This window comes from Bufo gargarizans, chromosome 3, assembly GCF_014858855.1.
Source record: "Bufo gargarizans isolate SCDJY-AF-19 chromosome 3, ASM1485885v1, whole genome shotgun sequence".
Taxonomy (NCBI): domain Eukaryota; kingdom Metazoa; phylum Chordata; class Amphibia; order Anura; family Bufonidae; genus Bufo; species Bufo gargarizans.
In genome coordinates, this window is record NC_058082.1 from 208,211,792 (window position 1) to 208,231,083 (window position 19,292).

Below are 19,292 nucleotides of genomic sequence, written 5' to 3' on the forward strand. Positions count from 1 at the left end.
ATGGGCATTTCCCCCCACTTTTGTGGGAGGAAAAAAGTATCTTATGGGGCAAAAAATACTGTAACTAATTTCCTTTATTCTTTTCTTTCTCTCTTTTCTGGATGGGAGTAGCTTGGGGTGGGATAGGGTTATGGGAACGATGTGTGGTTTAATTGAATCTTTAACTTGAGTATGTGATTGAAATAAAAATTATTTAAAAAATGTGTCAGTTTATTACAATGGCACAGACGAAGAACTAGAAGTACAGTAATGGATCTTATCAGCACTGAAAATAAAAACATGTATTAGCAATATTGTGATTCTGTGTAACATTATTAGCCATGAAAGTAAAACAACCACTCACTGGTTAAGATTTCATAAAATAATCTGTCTAATGTAAATTAGACTACTGATTTTGCTACCAGCATTGAATGAGTCAATCTCATCATCTTTCCTTCCAGCATATTGTGCCAATTAAGCCCTCTCAAGGCTGAACATTAAGACAATTAGTTCTGTCTCTGTGCTCTGTTTCCCAATGAACTTATGTTCTCCGTTAATGAGACAATATCTGCAAGATAAGAAACTGTAACGGAGCATTATTGTATTCCCTCATACAGATGACCATATGGCTACTCAGTTTTATGGCAATAATTGGGCTTCCCATCAAGCAGATGTACTATACTTTTGTGTGCATCTAATTGTGTATGGAATCACATGCCGATTGATTTTCTTCCTTAAAACCATATGTTGCCCACTGGATACCTTACTAGGAAGCTATATGGCCTTATGTACTGCCATACAGTATACTAGTCTGAAGTGGATGTGGCCTACCGAGACTGGTGGTCCAGACAGAGAACATGGCCTGTTATATATCCTGCTAAGACCTTCCAGTGGGAACCAGACTTTTCACAAAAGGATCTCTTCATCTCAACACTCTTTCTTCAAGGGTTGCCAAAGTTCTAATTATCACCTGTCCAAACACAACCACACCTTGGGTTCAGTGTTTCTTTACAGAAGAAAAAGTCACAAGCAACCTTATGGCCATTGTGAAAAATTCAACTATACAACATTGTGGTATTGACACCCTATGCAAGAATGGGATCTGATCCCATCATAGGAATACATTAAAGCCTTTACCAAAAAGCTATGTGAATTCAGCCCTCAATAATTATGCAGTGTTTCATCTGAGACAGTTCTCATTCATAAACCTGTATTTCCGATCCACATTGTATCATAAGCAACTCATAAAAATATATGGACACATATTATTTTTTTCCTCACAGGTTAATATGGATGCCATGATAAAAAAAAAGCTAGCCTGTTCCACTGTATGCTATATTTCATAGATATTCTTTCCTAGAAGCATTGCTTCTTCTAAGGTCTCATGCACACACCAATATTTTTAAAGAGTTACTATTTAAGAGAACATAAACCCTATGTACACGCAAGGTTAACCTGCTTGACCTGTATTCCTGCGCCCACAGGGAGCGCGTTTATGCAATGATGCGATAACATCCGGTCGGGTGAATCCCGAAATGTGTTCCATTGCTACTAATACAGAAAAAACTGTGTGAAAACAAAGACAGATAAATAAAACCTATATACAGCCAGGTCCATAAATATTGGGACATCGACACAATTCTAACATTGTTGGCTATATGCACCACCAAATGGATTTGAAATGAAACGAACAAGATGTGCTTTAACTGCAGACTGCCAGCTTTAATTTGAAGGTATTTACATCCAAATCAGGTGAGCGGTGTAGGAATTACAACAGTTTGCATATGTGCCTCCCACTTGTTAGGGGGCCAAAAGTAATGGGACAATTGGCTTCTCAGCTTTTCCATGGCCAGGTGTGTTATTCCCTCATTATCCCAATTACAATGAGCAGATAAAAGGCCCAGAGTTCATTTCAAGTGCTATTTGCATTTGGAATCTGTTGCTGTCAACTCTCAAGATGAGATCCAAAGAGCTGTCACTATCAGTGAAGCACGCCATCATTAGGCTAAAAAATAAAACAAACCCATCAGAGAGATAGCAAAAACATTAGGCGTGGCCAAAACAACTGTTTGGAACATTCTTAAGAAGGAACGCACCGGTGAGCTCAGCAACACCAAAAGACCTGGAAGACCACGAAAAACAACTGTTGTGGATGACCGAAGTATTCTTTCCCTGGTGGAAAAAAAACACCCTTCGCAACAATTGGCCAGATAAAGAACACTCTCCAGGAGGTAGGTGTATGTGTGTCAAAGTCAACAATCAAGTGAAGACTTCACCAGAGTGAATACAAAGGGTTCACCACAATATGTAAACCATTGGTGAGCCTCAAAAACAAGAAGGCTAGATTAGCGTTTGCCAAACGACATCTAAAAAAGCCTTCACAGTTCTGGAACAACATCCTATGGACAGATGAGACCAAGATCAACTTGTACCAGAGTGATGGGAAGAGAAGAGTATGGAGAAGGAAAGGAACTGCTCATGATCCTAAGCATACCACCTCATCAGTGAAGCATGGTGGTAGTAGTGTCATGGCGTGGGCATGTATGGCTGCCAATGGAACTGGTGCTCTTGTATTTATTGATGATGTGACTGCTACAAAAGCAGCAAGATAAATTCTGAAGTGTTTCGGGCAATATTATCTGCTCATACTAAGCCAAATGCTTCAGAACTCATTGGACGGCGCTTCACAGTTGCTGATGGACAATGACCCAAAGCATACTGCAAAAGCAACCAAAGAGTTTTTTTTAAGGGAAAGAAGTGGAATGTTATGCAATGGCCAAGACAATCACCTGACCTGAATCCGATTGAGCATGCATTTCACTTGCTGAAGACAAAACTGAAGGGAAAATGCCCCAAGAACAAGCAGGAACTGAAGACAGTTGCAGTAGAGGCCTAGAAGAGCATCACCAGGGATGAAACCCAGTGTCTGGCGATGTCTATGCGTTCCAGACTTCAGGCTGTAATTGACTGCAAAGGATTTGCAACCAAGTATTAAAAAGTGAAAGTTTCATTTATGATTATTATTCTGTCCCATTATTTTTGGCCCCTTAACAAGTGGGAGGCACATATGCAACTGTTGTAAATCCTACACCGTTCATCTGATTTGGATGTAAATACCCTCAAATTAAAGCTGACAGTCTGCAGTTAAAGCACATCTTGTTCGTTTCATTTCAAATCCATTATGGTGGTGTATAGAGCCAAAAATGTTAGAATTGTGTCGATGTCCCAATATTTATGGACCTGACTGTATATGCAATTATGCAATGAAGATACCATTATTTTGGAATAATAATTACTCATAAACTATAGAGACGATATGGTTTGCCAAGACTTCTGCGTCTATTGTGAAACGCAGATTCGCTTTGGCTTAATCAATCAAATACAGATGAACAATATATATATATATATATATATATATATATATATTAGAGGTACTATTAATTTGTGAAAATATTATAGAAATATATATTATTATTATTTTAAAAAAGAGGGTTTATATGTATGTGGTAGTACTAATAGTCGTTATAAAGAAAATAAGTCCAATGTTTATACCGACTAAAGATAACATTGTATTATATTATACTAGCCAAGACCTGAATAAATGAAAAATTATAATTGATGGTGAATATAAGATGCACAAATATATACATAGATAAAAATAAATATAAAAATAACCACAAGAGAGTGGTAAGACATATATAAAATATGTATAAAAACTTACATTTATAAAAATACTTAGATACAAATTAATATAAAAAAAAGGGAGGGGCAGAGGATGGAAGGTTTATCGCAATTCGATTCGTGGACTACCGGTGTCAGGGTCTTCATACACACACATAAGAATTCATATAAATTACCATTAATAATGGCTATATTCCAGGGTTTCATTTAAGCCAAATGGGGATAAAGTATTAAACCTGAAAATCCAATACATCTCTTTTTTACAAAGCTGGGAATAGGATTGGGGGACCGAATCTATGGGGGTCAGTTTAAAGCCTGAAGGATTACCCGCATGTACTTCAGAAAAAAGTTTTTCTAGTCTCGCCATCCCGTGGCGCCCTGTATTCTCAAAAAAAAAAAATAATAATAATCTTCTTTCATCTTTCCATTTAGCACTTATTCCCAACTTCTATCCCCCACACCTGATTTTCTCCACCCTATACTTTCTTTTGCTCCTCTTTCTGTCATTTAGCACTAATTCCCAAACTTCTTTTCCCCACTCGTCTCACCCTGTACCTTCTTCTGCTACTCTTTCTGCAATCCCATTTATGCTCCTTTTTTTTTTGTTAAAATTTCTATGCATTATGTACTTGTCCTCCTTATTCAAAGCATCGGCTGGAGCCCATGGGGCTGACTCGGGATGTCTCTACCTACAAAAAGATCTACAGGATCTATCACAGAAAATTTTCTGAGAAATTAAAAGCCTAGACATGTCCCAAAACCTGGACTTGTGGAAGTCGTCTATTAATCTTAACGGCAGGAGAATTTCTCCATCAGGTGTGACCAGAACTTTGTTTAAGGATATTAAGGACTTTGTTCACCGTGAAATTGACTGGATTTTTCTTAGCCTTTATTTACATCTAGATATTATCCCCAGAGGTCTACTTATGGCCTTTAAACCAGTATTTTTGAATGACCCAGACTTCTCTACTCGGTGGCATTGATGGGTGTTCCAGGTCTCTCATGTCGTCCTTAATTGACAAACTTTGTGGCCTGTGTAGGGGTATGGCAACACGTATTAAGAATACCAATAATTTAGGGACACAATCACTCCCACCCAGATACTTCTTTAGAAAGTTGGAATATAAAGTTAGGAAAAAGTGTAAAAAACTACCACGCGATATCTATGATTATAAAATGGGCCATATCAGGCGATGGCAGTATGAACCTCAAGAGTACACGACACAATCCCAAACTTCCAATAAAGACTCCTATTCTTCACAAAATACAATCCCTAATCATAGTTTGAATGTTCAATCCAATAGGTACTCCAACCATAGGAACATCCAAGGGAGAATTTTTTATAGGAGTCGAAAACCACCACGAATCCCTTTTGCAACGGGAAATAAGGAGATAAAGAAATGTATCCCTTCACCGTGGGGAGTTATAATGTACCCATCTCCACATATCCCCAATGCAAAGCCGACCCTAGGACACCCACCCATTTAAAAAACACAAGAATGGCCAGTACCTACCCCCTTTTAAAGGGTAAGAACAACCCCTTGGGTCCCTCCAAGCCTTGAACACACAAATAGTCCTGGAAATTGTATTCGACCAGATCATTCTCTAGAGGTAAATCCCACACATGAAGATAGTGGAATCTTTAATGGCATAAACAAGAACAATGAAGGCTCCATGTCCACATCCAACATACCACCTTGTCCCAACTCATCTTCTCCCATGAGAAACCACCTGATAGGGATGTCCGAGATACAACCAATTCCCCCAAACACCAACATCACAACTAGTCCCTTAGAGGTCTCCAATCCTAATGTCATCTCACCCACCAGTACAGTGGATAATATATCAGTGTACAGCGACCATCTATCAAGTCCAGAACCATTTCTAGCCTTACCCACTAATCTGGCCGATCAATCCTCTCTAAGCCACCTGTCACCATCTGCTGGTATCCCCATCGGGCCCTCTTCATCTAGACCAGTTCTTTCCAGTATTCAGCTATTATCACCTTATCTCATAAATTCCCCCCTAGCCAAGCCGAACCCTTTTCAGAGTCCACGCTTACAGCAAAACCAGAAAATTACCCAATTCTTCAGTCCAATCCAATCACCTTCGCAAAAACAAAAGAGTAATGTCCGATGAAGAGGCTTTAGAGGAGGGAAGAGACACAGGTCCAAACAACAAAAAGTTACGGCCAACATTAACAAATCAATAGAGCACCCCTCTGGGAACTTGAAGGAAAAGGGTATTTTTAATTTATCAAGTTATAACCTTAATAGAAACAAAATTTAAGTACTCTCTAAGGGTCTATCTCTTTTTGTCCCTCTAGAGGGCCTGATATCTTAGAACTTTTTGTTGACCTGAATCAGTACATACGAAAACTGACACTTAAACGTAATTTCCTACTGAAAGATCTTGTCCCTAACCTGGTTGCCTCGAGTACTACTAACTCCCAATTTGCTGAAGTGGATGAGGATACAGTAGAGATTCTGATGGAAGAACTATTTGAGGATCCCATTCCATCCCAATTCAAATCTCAGTCCACATTCTACCCAATAGAAAACCGAGGGCCTCACCTAGAAACATTCTACAACATGGTTCATTAAGACTATGGTTGACTCTGGACAATTACAAAACCATCCCGCAATCTTACTACCGCATAAATTAGAGCCATCTCTTCCCTTAAAGGGGTTCTGTAGTTTTTTTTAACTAATGATCTATCCTCTGGATAGATTATCAGCATCTGATCGTCAGGGGTCCGACACCCGGGACCCTTGCCGATCAGCTGTTTGAGAAGGCAGCAGTGGTGAATGGAGCTTAGCCCCGCCCAGGCCATTGATACTAGTCGTGACGTCACTGTCCTGCGGTAAACAGTGAGAAGGTTGCGGCGCTACTGCGAGTGCCACTGCCTTCTCAAACAGCTGATCGGCAGGGCTCCCGGGTGTTGGACCCCCGCCGATCAGATGCTGATGATCTATCCAGAGGATAGATCATCAGTTTAAAAAAACTGCAGAACTCCTTTAAATCTAACAGGGATATAGTCATTAAGAGTGCTGATAAGGGTGGGGGAATCGTTATTATGGACTCTAGTGCATATGACAATGAGGCCCTAAGAATTCTATCCGATGCCAAATATTACGTAAAATTGCCGGAGGACCCAAGCAATGGTTTCAAGAAAGCTCTAGCAGCACTCTTAGACAGAGCATATGTGGATAAGATCCTTACCAAAAAAGAAACCCAGCTTCTCAAAATACCATTTCCCTCCATACCCTATTTTTTTTTTTTTTCACAAAAATCCATAAAACTCTCACAAATCCACCAGGCTGGCCGATTATACCTTTCAGCATATATAGACTATATAGGCATATATACACTACAGAAGTACGTTAAACATCTATCCTCCTACGTAAAGGATTCCAGTCATCTTATCACACTCCTTCAGGATATCACCTGGGAACCGGGGATGCTATGGGTTACACTAGATGTGTCAGCGCTATATAGTAACATCCAAGGCATCCTAGCAGTGGAAAGCTTCCTAAATAAGGATATGTACCTACCATTAAAACAAAAGGCATTTATCTTAAATTCCATCCAGTTCATTTTAACCCATAATTATTTTCATTATAAGGCAGAGTTCTACCTCCAACAATGTGGAACAGCTATGGGCACCAAATTTGTCCCTTCATATGCAAACCTGTTTATGGGGGCCTTCGAAAAGATGGAGGGCCTACTTAATCATTGTGATATAAGTTCTTATAATAGATTTATAGATCGTATCATTTTTATTTGGAAGGGGGGTCCCACATCCTTATCTTCATTCATCCATAAACTTAATAAAAATGATTGGAACCTCACCTTTACCGCTCACTATGATCCCAAGTCTATAGTTTTTTTAGATCCTAACCTCCAAATTTGGGAGGGCCGTATTGTAACAAGTACACACTTTAAAGAGGTAGATGCAAACAGCTACCTGGACTTTAACAGCTGCCACTTTCATAGATGGAAAAAGAACATCCCCTATGGACCGATGAAACGAGTCCGCAGGAACTGCTCGGATGATAACATTCTTGTAAACCAACTAAAAACAATACAGAAAAGATTCTGAGACAAGGGATACCCAAAAAGCCTTATATTAGACTCTAAATCTAAAATCTTAAAGGAGAGTCGGGCTGATTGTTTGAAACCACGCACAACGACTCCAAAATCCAAATCAGCAGATGTTCAATTAAATTTCTTCACGAGATATCATTCTCAACCCAACTCCATCAAACAGATCCTTCAAAAACACTGGCCCATTCTCCATCAGGACCCGGTTATAGGTAAATCTCTTCCGAATAAACCCAATATCACTTTTAGACAAGCCCAAAAATCCCTACACAAAACACTTGACCCCATAGGTAACCCAATAATACCAAAGGGGTCATTCTGTTGTGGCTCTAAACGTTGTATGTGTTGCCACACTATTTCTGATAATATGGACTCAGTGATCATCTGAAATACAGGGGAATCTGTTCCACTCAAACATAATATGAATTGTAATTCTGGGTATGTCATCTATATAATATATAGGACGTATTACCCAAACAGTAAGAGATAGGCTTAACCAACATCGGTCCAATGTCCAGAGAAAGTACTTGAAGCATGGGGTGTCTAAACATTTTTCTGAAGTACATGCGGGTAATCCTTCAGGCTTGAATCTGACCCCCATAGTTTCGGTCCCCCAATCCTATTCCCAGCTTTGTAAAAAAGAGATGTATTGGATTTTCAGGTTTAATACTTTATCCCCATTTGGCTTAAATGAAACCCTGGAATATAGCCATTATTAATGGGAATTTTTATGAATTTTTATGTGTGTGTATGAAGACCCTGACACCGGTAGTCCACGAATAGAGTTGCGATAAACCTTCCATCCTCTCCCCCTCCCCTTCTTTTATATTAATTTGTATCTAAATATTTTTATAAATGTAAGTTTTTATACATATTTTATATATATCTTACCACTCTCTTGTGGTTATTTTTATATTTATTTTTATCCATGTATATATTTATGCATCTTATATTCACCATCAATTATCATTTTTCATTTATTCAGTATCATTATATTTGAGATGATGATATTCATCAGGTCCTGGCTAGTATTATATAATACAATGTTATCTTTAGTAGGTATAAACATTGGACTTTTTTTCATTATAACGACTTTCTGTCACGGAAGGTGTACAGGAAACAAGACAACACAAAATGAATATATGACTCACTGGACCCAAAACTAAGGAACAAAAAGGGAGACCCCTGCATAAGACCTGGCTCTCTCCCTTTCTGCTCAGCCTATGCGAAAATCCCAATGGTAGATGATCGCATATCCTCGTACCTCTACTGTATAACACCTGAACACCCTATAATAGTGAGGGGACACGACCACCGGCTCCCTACACTAGATACGGAGGGAGTCAGGGTCACCTGGGATCCAGCAAACAGAAAAACACAAATGAATGCACAACACTTATCTTGTAGAAGACTGAGAAGTAGGATCAGCATGCACACACACTCCAGGAAGGAATATAAACCGCAAACTGATGCACTATGGGGAGGGATTTAAAGGTATGCAATCAGTACAACTACATGACAGCTGAGAGAGGCTAACGAGATGAGGAACTGAAAGCAAAACAAAGGAAGCTCAAGGAGGAGGTTCTGAAAGGCATCTGTCAGAGCTTCTCAGATGTCTGGTGGTGACACTTTCAGTACTACCACATACATATAAACCCCCCTCCTTTAAAAAAAATTATAATATAATAATATATATTTCTTTAATATTTTCCCAAATTAATAGTGCCTCTATTATATATATATATATATATATATATATATATGTTTTGTTCATCTGTATTTGATTGATTAAGCCAAACCGAATCTGCGTTTCACAGTGGAATGCGGAAGTCTTGGCAAACCATCTTGCCTCTATATAGTTTATGAGTAATGATTTTTCCAAAATAATGGTATCTTCATTGCATATATACAGTTTTTTTTATCTGTCTTTGTTTTCACACAGTTTTTTGTTCACCCCCTGATGAAGCATGAGTGAAACGCGTGTCGGGGTGCAGGACACGTGGCTGGTGTGATATTGTTATACTGTGATTTACTTGGCTGCTATAGGATTGACATACTAATAGAGTATATGTTTATTTGCACAAGCACTTTACTATATAATACTGTGGGTATGGCTCCTATATGTATGCTGCTTATAGAAAGTAATATATTTATTTAATTGTCAGCCCACATTGCCTGCCTGGGCGTTTTGTCCCATGTTCTCTGTGACCACCTGAGAATTATTTTTAATATGTAATTTTTTTAAAATCATGTGATAATAAAGAATTGTTAATTTATATACAGTCCTGATGAAAAGTTTAAGACCACTTGAAAAATGGCAAAAAATCTTATTTTACATTGTTGGATCTTAACAAGGTTCCAAGTAGAGCTTCAACATGCAAGAAGAAGAAATGAGAGTGAGACAAAACATTTTTTGAGCATTCAATTAACTGAAAATAACGATTAAACTGAAAAAAATGTTTTTCAGCTGATCCAAATTTTAGGACCACATGCCTTTAAAAGGCCAAATCTGTGCAAAGATGTGGATTCATTGTCATTTTCTGTCAGGTACTCACACGTTGTGATGGCAAAGGCAAAAAAACTCTCCCTTTTTGAACGTGTCGGGTTGTTGAACTGCATAAGCAGGGTCTCTCACAGCGCGCCATCGCTGCTGAGGTGGGACGCAGTAAGACAGTCATTTGGAATTTCTTAAATGATCCTGAGGGTTATGGAACAAAAAAGTCAAGTGGAAGACCCCAAAAAATTTCATCAGCACTGAGCCGGAGGATCCAATTGACGATCCTCGACCCAAATTAAGGCCCTTACTGGTGCTGACTGCAGCCCCATAACCATCAGACGGCATCTGAGACTGAAGGGCTTAAAAAACAAAAAATGTCTTTAAAGACCTCGTCTCCTTGAACGCCACAGAACTGCTCGTTTGGACTTTACAAGGGAGCACCAAACATGGGACATTCAAAGGTGGAAGAAAGTTTTATTCTCTGATGAGATTTTTTTTTACCTTGATGGTCCTGATGGTTTCCAACGTTACTGGCATGACAAGCAGATCCCACCTGAGATGTTTTCTACGCTGCACAGTGGAGGGGGCGCCATAATGGTCTGGGGTGCTTTTTCCTTCAGTGGAACAATGGAGCTTCAGGAAGTGCAGGGGCGTCAAACGGCCGCTGGCTATGTCCAGATGTTGCAGAGTGCATTTCTCATGACTGAGGGCCCTCGTCTGTGTGGTAACGACTGGGTTTTTCAACAGGACAATGCTACAGTACACAATACCCGCAGGGACTTCTTCCAGGAGAATAACATCACTCTTTTGGCCCATCCTGTGTGTTACCCTGATCTAAATCCAATTGAGAACCTTTGGGGATGGATGGCAAGGGAAGTTTACAAAAATGGACAACAGTTCCAGACAGTAGATGGCCTTCGTGCGGCCGTCTTCACCACTTGGAGAAATGTTCCCACTCACCTCATGGAAACGCTTGCATCAAGCATGCCGAAACAAATTTTTGAAGTGATACACAATAACGGCGGAGCTACTCATTACTGAGTTCATGTTTGGAAGTTGGATTTCTGTTTTGGGGGGTTTAGTTTTTTTTTTGGAGGTGCGGTCCTAAACTTTTGATCAGCTGAAAAACAGCCTGTTTCAGTTTATTCGTTGTTTTCATTAAATTGAATTGAATGCTCAAAAAATTTTTTGTCTCACTTCCATTTCTTCTTGTTGCATGTTGAAGCTCTACTTGGAACCTTGTTAAGATCCAGCCATGCTAAATATGATTTTTTGCCATTTTTCAAGTGGTCTTAAAGGGGTATTATCATCTTAATGATCACTGGTAAATCTGTTAATAAGTTAACAGTAATAATTTTTCTAAATATATTTCATTAACAAATCCCCACCCCTTAGAAAATAATAAACCTATACTTACCTGACTGTTGTCTTCCGTCTCCCCTGGTTACGGCCACCGCTCTTCTCAGGAATCGCAGTGGCCGCGCGTGCGCAGACGACTTTTCTTCTCCCGGCCGGCCGCGCACTGTACATAACGCGCACGCTGAGTCCGCGCATGCGCCCTGGTGACTTCTTCCTGGCAAATACTATACTGGCATGAAAGAAGTCACCAGGGCGCATGCGCGGACTCGGCGTGTGCGTTCAGTACAGCGCGCGGCCCGGCCAGGAGAAGACATCAATCAAGATGGAGCCCGCCCCCTGCCGAGTGCCGAAACCAGGAAGTGGACGGCGCGCCGGGAGCAGGTAAGTATAAAACTGTGTTGAGAAAACCCCTTTAAACTTTTGATCGGGACTGTATCTCCGGCTGTTGCTATTTCTTTGGTGTTATATTTTCTATAAATTAGCAAAAATGTTGAACATTCTGTTTTCAGTTTGTCATTATAAGGTATTGAGTTCAAAAGGATGGGGGAAAATCTTTTTTTTATTTTATTTTAGCACAAGGCCGTAACATAGCAAAATATGAAAAAAGTGAAAGAGTCTGAAGACTTTTTTAATGCATTGTAAATGTATCCTATTGTGTAAGAGGAAAGTACAGAAGGTGAAATGCTCACAGCTTTAGGCCTCATGCACACAACCATAGTTTTGGTCTGCATCCGATCCGCATTTTTGTGGATAGAATGTGGACCCATTCATCTCAATGGGCTCCAAAAGATGTGGACAGCAAACCGTGCGCTGTCCGCATCCATCTGTCCGCATCCATCTGTCCGTTTCCTGGCCCTGCAAAAAAAATTTAACATGTCCTATTCTTGTCCGTCTTGCAAATTTTCTACATGATGAAATATAGAAGCATTAAGTAATACACTTGTGTTGCGAGAATTTCTACATATTGAATTAATTGCCCCTTATATGTTGGCTGAAAATGGCCATAAGTTGTCAGCTCTACTCTGTACAGAGCCACAGAGATATGTTTTTGTTAAAGGCAGTGTGTCAGCAGTTTTCGACAATGCTAAATTATACAAAACGCAGTGTGTCTCGGTCATATTGGTGTTTGACCGTGACGCGGTTGACATGCAGACTGGTTGCATGTGCACTTCCCCTTTAAGGTTTGCCTCCCTGCTGTTTGGTGAGCAAGGGGTTAATGTTCATGCTAGTGGGGATTAAGGTGTTTCTTTGAGGTGGCTGTGGGCTTGATATATACCTGTGGCTTGCTGGCTGGGTGCAGTTGTACTACAGCCTTGCTTGGTGTTGGAGCTTTGCTCCTTGCCTGGGTGTTTCTGGCCAGCTCTTGAGGGCCACCTTATGGAACATAAATTGTCTTCCCTTATGTACCCTCCATATAACTTTACCCTCACTTGTTGTATTTGTGGTGTGGGTTTATGTTCTGGGTGTGTGAAGCGTTTTGTTGGTTGTTACAGGTCTGGGCTGTTGTTGGTGTTGGTCCCTGCATGTATGCTATACATCACCCAGTATGTTGATACCTCCGGAAGGGGGCTGGTTTCCCAGAGGGGTGAACCATAAGACTAGATGCAGTGCTGCCTGGGGCTGCCGTGCACCTTGCTGTATGGGGCCTAGGCAGTATCAGGGGTGCTGGATTCTGGTGTGTGGTGTTTGTACGGTGTCCTATTTGCAGTCGTGGTGGCTGCGGCAGGTAAGTGTGTTTCTGGTGTTCTTACCTGCCGACTCTGTTGCTGTATTCAGTCGTCCACTTTTCCCTGCAGCTAGGCCTGTGGAGACTCTGGTTTATCTGTGTCTTGGATGAACTTGTTTGTCTCTTGTCCCTGTCTCCTAACTTCATAGATATTTAGGGATTTCAGGGTTCTGAGGTTTCCAATGTATGGGCCCTCCTACCTTAAGGGTCGACTCATACAGTTAGAAGAACAGAGCCAGATTTCGGGATGCTATAGGAGTGACCAGCTCCCTTTTCTTGATATCCTGGTCTAGCTGCTACCCCTATCCCTTTTACATTGTACGGTGAGGGGTTTCCTCCACTCCCCACCGTGACACGGTGCTTCACTGTAAAGCGCTCTCTGCATTGAGCTGCTTCACAGCCCCACCCATCTGAGTGATAGTTGTAGTTTCCATCAGGAGACCATTACATTAGCCTGAGGGCTTTGAAAAAAGTACTTAGGCTAGTATCACATCTGCATCATGAATTCCGACAGGCTGTTCCAGCAGAGAACAGCCTGCCGGAAATCTGACGGATACAAATGGAATGCCTCCCAGCCCCATTGAGTATAATGGGGTCCGGAGCAGATCCGGCTGCAGTCCAACAAAAGTGTGGAGAATCGGCCAGACAATAAATGCTGGATGCTATGGTTTGTGTCCGGCCAATTCCCGGCATTGTCTGGCAGATCAGGTGCCGGATCTCTACGCCAGAGATGTGAAATTATCCTTTTAACCGTTCACCTGAGCCAGACAGCACAGGGGGGCTGCTTTAGCTGCTCATATATAGAGATTAGTAGCAGCTAGAGATATGGTCGTGTTTGAAAGCTGGCATCCTCAGCTCTCAAATAAGACCAGCATCACAGAATTATCTCCACTACATCAGGAGATATAGCTGTTAGAAATTGAGTGGGGAGTGAAAAGCAGTAAAACCTGCTTTTATTTTGACTTTCAACTGCATTCTCTGCCAATCCGATTTCTAACAGCTATATATTCCCATGTAGTGGAGATAATGCTGTGATTCTGGTCTCGTCTAAAAGCTTGACCCATATATCTAGATGCTACCATTTTCCAGATATGAGCAGCTAAAGCATCCCTCCCCTCTTGAGTCTGGAAGAGGAGCGAGGTAAAGTTATTATGTTACTTATACCACACAATGAACGCTGTAAATAAATTCCACAAAATTATGTTAAAATTGCTAGATTTTTTTATAATTCCTCCTAAAAATAAAATAATAAGTTATTTAACCTAAGTACCAGGCCCATTTTCATTTTTTCAGTTTTAGTTTTTTCCTCCCCCTATCCCAATAGCCATAACGTTTTTAAAAAAAATCTTTGTGTGGGTGAAATTGAAAAAATACCACAATTCCAAAAAGTTATTTTGGAATTTGCTATTATGGCATTCACTGTGCGCTAAAAATGATATGACATCCTTATTCTGCAGCTCAATACGTTTAAAAAAAAAAAATTCTCTGCATTGCCATTTTTTGACAGCCATAACTTTTTTATTTATGTCTACAGAGCTGTGTGAGGGCTTGTATTCTGCGGGACAAACTGTAGTTTTTATTGGTCCAATTTATGGGGTACCTACAACTTTTTTATACCTGTTTTACTACGCAGGAAAAATATTTTTATATTTTAATACTTCGAACACGTCAGGTTATGTTTTTTTTATATGTAATATTGGAAAAGGAGGGTGATTTGAACTTTTAATATTTTAATGAGTTTTTTTTACATAATAACTTTTAGCCCTCTTAGGGGGCTAGAACCTGGGATCCATTCACCAGAATAGAGAACTATTATGGTAAATGAGATTCTGCCGCTCTGCATGCTGAGTTGTCCCTTGTACACAGCTTTGCAGGCAGATTACCATGACAAGCCCAGGAACCTACAGCAGACCCAAGGTTGTAATGGTAACTGATTGGAGCCCCGTAATGTCACATCAGATAGCTCTCTATGGACCGGGGCATCTGAGGGGTTAAATGACTGGGTTTGACATCATCGCCGATCCAGGTAGTTGCAGTCAGGTGGCTGCTGTATTATACAGCTGGCACCCGCCACATATGGAGCAGGTTAAAAGCAGCAGCCCCATACATTCCTTCAGCCACTATGACATAGAGGTATGTCACAGTGGCTTAAGGGGTTAATACACTATATGTACCCCAAAATGGTTCCTAAAAGAACTACAATTTATCATGCAAAATCAAGAAAAAGTTCCTTAGAAGTAAAAATTACAAATTACTGCTGGGACACAGATGGAGAAAATGCTACTAGTCCTTAAAGGGGTTCTGCAGGGTTTTATATTGATGACCTGCGCATGCTGTTTCCTCTTCATTACACTGTCTGTTGTCTCGGAAGTGATTGTAATTACAAGTAATTGCTCCATTCACTTGAATAGAGCAAGTACTTGTAATAACACCTCCGCTGCAAGGGAGATGACGCATAGTGTAATAAAGAGGAAGTAGCCATCTACTCTTCAAACTGCTGATCATCTTGGGTGCTGGGTGTTGAATCAGATATTGATGACTTATCCTGAGGATAGGTCATCGATATCCAGTAAAACCCCTGCATAACCCCTTTAGTTATGTCACTAAGGTGTTAAAAATGCAATGTGTCCCCGGAGTTGTGTGCCAACAATACTTACTTCAGACACATATTAACAATCTACAGTAAAAAAGTGAAAAGTTTTTATGTGACTGTTGTTGTTGTTGTTAAAGGGCATCTATCAGGTTTGTATCTATGACACTGGCTGACCTGTTACATGTGCGCTTGGCAGCTGAAGGCCGCCTGCATCACTGAGAAAAATGATTTTTTTATCACATGCAAATAAGTATCTAGGAGCAACAGGGGCATTGCCGTAACACCTAGAGGCTCTGCTCTCTCTGGAACTGCCGCACCCTCTCCACTTTCATTGACAGGACCAGGCAGTGAAAACATCATCACGTGTGGCCCTGTCAAGAGTGCAGACGGAGAGGCAGTTGCAGAGAGAGCTGAGCCTCTAGCTGTAACAGAAATGCCCCCATTGTTCCTAGAGGATCATTTGCCTATATTAAACCAAATTTTTCTCAGCAATGTAAGGCATATATGAACATGGGACCAACACAGATGTCTTCAGCTCCCAAGCACACATGTAACAGGTCAGCCAGTGTCATAGGTACAAATCTCCTGACAGATGCCCAATAATCAGATAATATTCTTTTCGGTTTAGTTTTCTCCTTAATGTTATGTGGTTCCTTTTGAGATTCCAAGGAGACTAAAAACGCTGTGTAATGATGAGTAGGTTTTGTACATTTGCCAAGAGTCGGAAGAGTTACTGCCCATATGCAGCAATTTATGATATATCACCGTGGGCTGTTCTCCATCTGTTCAGAAATGCAAATTACACATTAAGTTCCCTTTGCTTCTACTATGTGACATTGTCTTACATTTGCATGCAGGCATCACCTATCTTTTCGCAAAGGCATATTTACTGTCAAAAAAGCCATGCTACCTGGACACTTGTATTCGCTGTGGAGAGCTGACCTGGCAGAAAGGCCTGCTGAAGAAAGGACCTGGTATCTGTCATGGAGTTGCTGGCAGTGCCTATGTGTTTTTATTACTTTACAGACTTACAGGCAACTCCAAGTACATCTATAGAGCTCAGAGGTTAGTGACACTGCAGCATCTTTTTTGACTTACTTGACTTTGTGGGGGACAAACAATTTTGGAAATTTGATTAAATTGACTAAGTTGCAAAAGGCATCCTGAGGAATATACATATAGGGGGATTTATCAGAGGATGGGGCCTTGCACGACAGATTTACTACAATATACCCAGAGGGCCAGACGTCACCCGACAGATTTACTACAGTTTATGCTATAACAATACTCCCCCAATCCAATACAAGAGATACACAACAATATAGAGAGATACATAACAATATATAAACACAAAAACACAAATGCAATCGCACTCTGCAACCAGCACTCTGCCCTACCTCTATGCTGGATGTTGAATAAGGCATTGGTGTACATTTTGGCCAAAGCGTAATAAGCCACTCACCACATCAAGGTCGCCTTCATGAGTGGTCCCTAACACTAGTTCCTACCTGTTATGGGCCATGACAGCCACACAAAGTCCAGGGAGCGCAGGTACAGCATGCACGCCAAGCACACTCTGCTTTTAACCCCGTCCGGTGCCATTACAGCTTTCATCGGATCCAGGGATGCAAGTACCAACATGCATGCTGAGCCCACTATATACTTCTCCTGGAGCCAAATGGCTACTGGTAGGTGCTATATAAGCAGACTCAGTTTTATACTGACTTTAAAACCAGCCTCCGGGGCAGACTAACTGGTCAGGTGTGCATGACTGCATGGAGATCGCCACGCCTCCAAGGAACTAGTGTTACGGACCACTCATGGAGGCGACCTTGAAGTGGTGAGTGGCTTATTACGCTTTGGCCAAAATGTACACCAATGCCTCATTCAACATCCAGAATAGAGGCAGGGCAGAGTGCTGGTTTGCAGAGTGCGATTGCATTTGTGGTTTTGCGTTTGTATCTGTATTTCGCCATAGCAATGTGCACCTGCATACAGGGTTGTGCTGGCTGAACCCCCCACATAACAATATATATATATATATATATATATATATATATATTTATAAATACCTATATAATCTCCTGATATTTTATTTAGAAAAAATAACTACATACCATAAAGTATAACAAATAACAGCTTTATTGTAAAAATATAAAAAATATCCTACAGTATAAAAAAAGTATCAAAACCGTGTAGGAAAAGACCTGTTAGGCCGGGTTCACATTGGTGTCATTGAATTCTTTTATAAGTTCCGTTATAATAGTTATAACGGAATCCAAAACGGGAGCCTTTAAGAGGCATTCCATTTTGCTCCGTCCTAATACATGTCTATGGGGGCAGATAACAGTTCAGTTTGTTTCCGTTATACATGACTGTTATAATGGAACCTATAACCCCAATGTGAACCTGGCCTTACTGATACACTACCCCATTTAATAGAGCTGGATTACAAAAAGTGCATAGTTATCTTACTATACTACAAATTGTTGCTAAATGTGCTTTCAGTCTCTGATGTGGAGGCTGGTACTAAACATTGCTCAATATGTGACAGGGTCTTCCTCAGACCCCTATGCGTTACACACTGAGGAGGCTGAAGGTACAAAACACGTAGGGATCTGAGTAGGACCCTGTCACAGGTCACGCATGTCATCCCTACAGGGTTGGTAAGTCTAGTACTTTGTATTTTATAATAGTCTGACAATTGTGAACCTTCATTTTAACTCTTGCTAGACATCACCATAACATATTAGAATCTAAATGCCAGATCACTGATGGAATTAGGGCAGTATCCACCTGCACACTAGGTTGTTTTCTACCTGATGTTGGGTAGTACCGCCCCTGCTACACAAACATTCTTCACTCAGAGCTGGATTAGAAACTGTGGCAAGTTCGGTGTAATAATGAGTATATATATGTTGTTCTCTCTAGATTTGCAGAATTTCTGTCTTCAGAGGAGTTCAGAATTGGATCATGCACTGTGGAAAGCATATACAGTCTCTATGAAGGTTTGTCAGGGACAGTCTGTTTTCTGGTTGATTTACTGCAGCCAAACCAGGCTGAGTTTCCACTTTTCAGTATCTTTGTGTAAGTTCTTGCAGAGTTATTTACATCTCAGAGGGTATTTTTGTGCCGAAAATGAATAGAAGGTCAGCACCTTTCTAAATATACTGTGCAAAAGCTACTGCCCCAAAACACTCATTATGGCACTTTTCCCCAAAAAATTGGACCAGTATGGCTAAGTCTGAAAGAAACTATTGTAAAAGTTCTTTATGACCCCATAGAGCAAATAACTTATATGACTTTTGTCTATAACAGTTCAAGACCTACACATAACATTATAAAGCAATAAG

The 19,292-nt window shown here is 40.6% G+C and overlaps 1 protein-coding gene across 1 annotated transcript in view; it reads left to right on the plus strand.

The window, feature by feature from the left end:
• The window catches only part of LANCL3 (LanC like 3), a 73,763-nt gene extending 54,733 nt beyond the window's left edge, over nucleotides 1-19,030 (plus strand). The window contains exons 4-5 of the mRNA XM_044288513.1: nucleotides 16,797-17,004; nucleotides 18,871-19,030. Of these exons, the coding sequence (XP_044144448.1) occupies nucleotides 16,797-17,004; nucleotides 18,871-19,030 (368 nt within the window). The remainder of the gene's footprint in view (nucleotides 1-16,796; nucleotides 17,005-18,870) is intronic.
• Nucleotides 19,031-19,292: the final 262 nt, after the last annotated feature.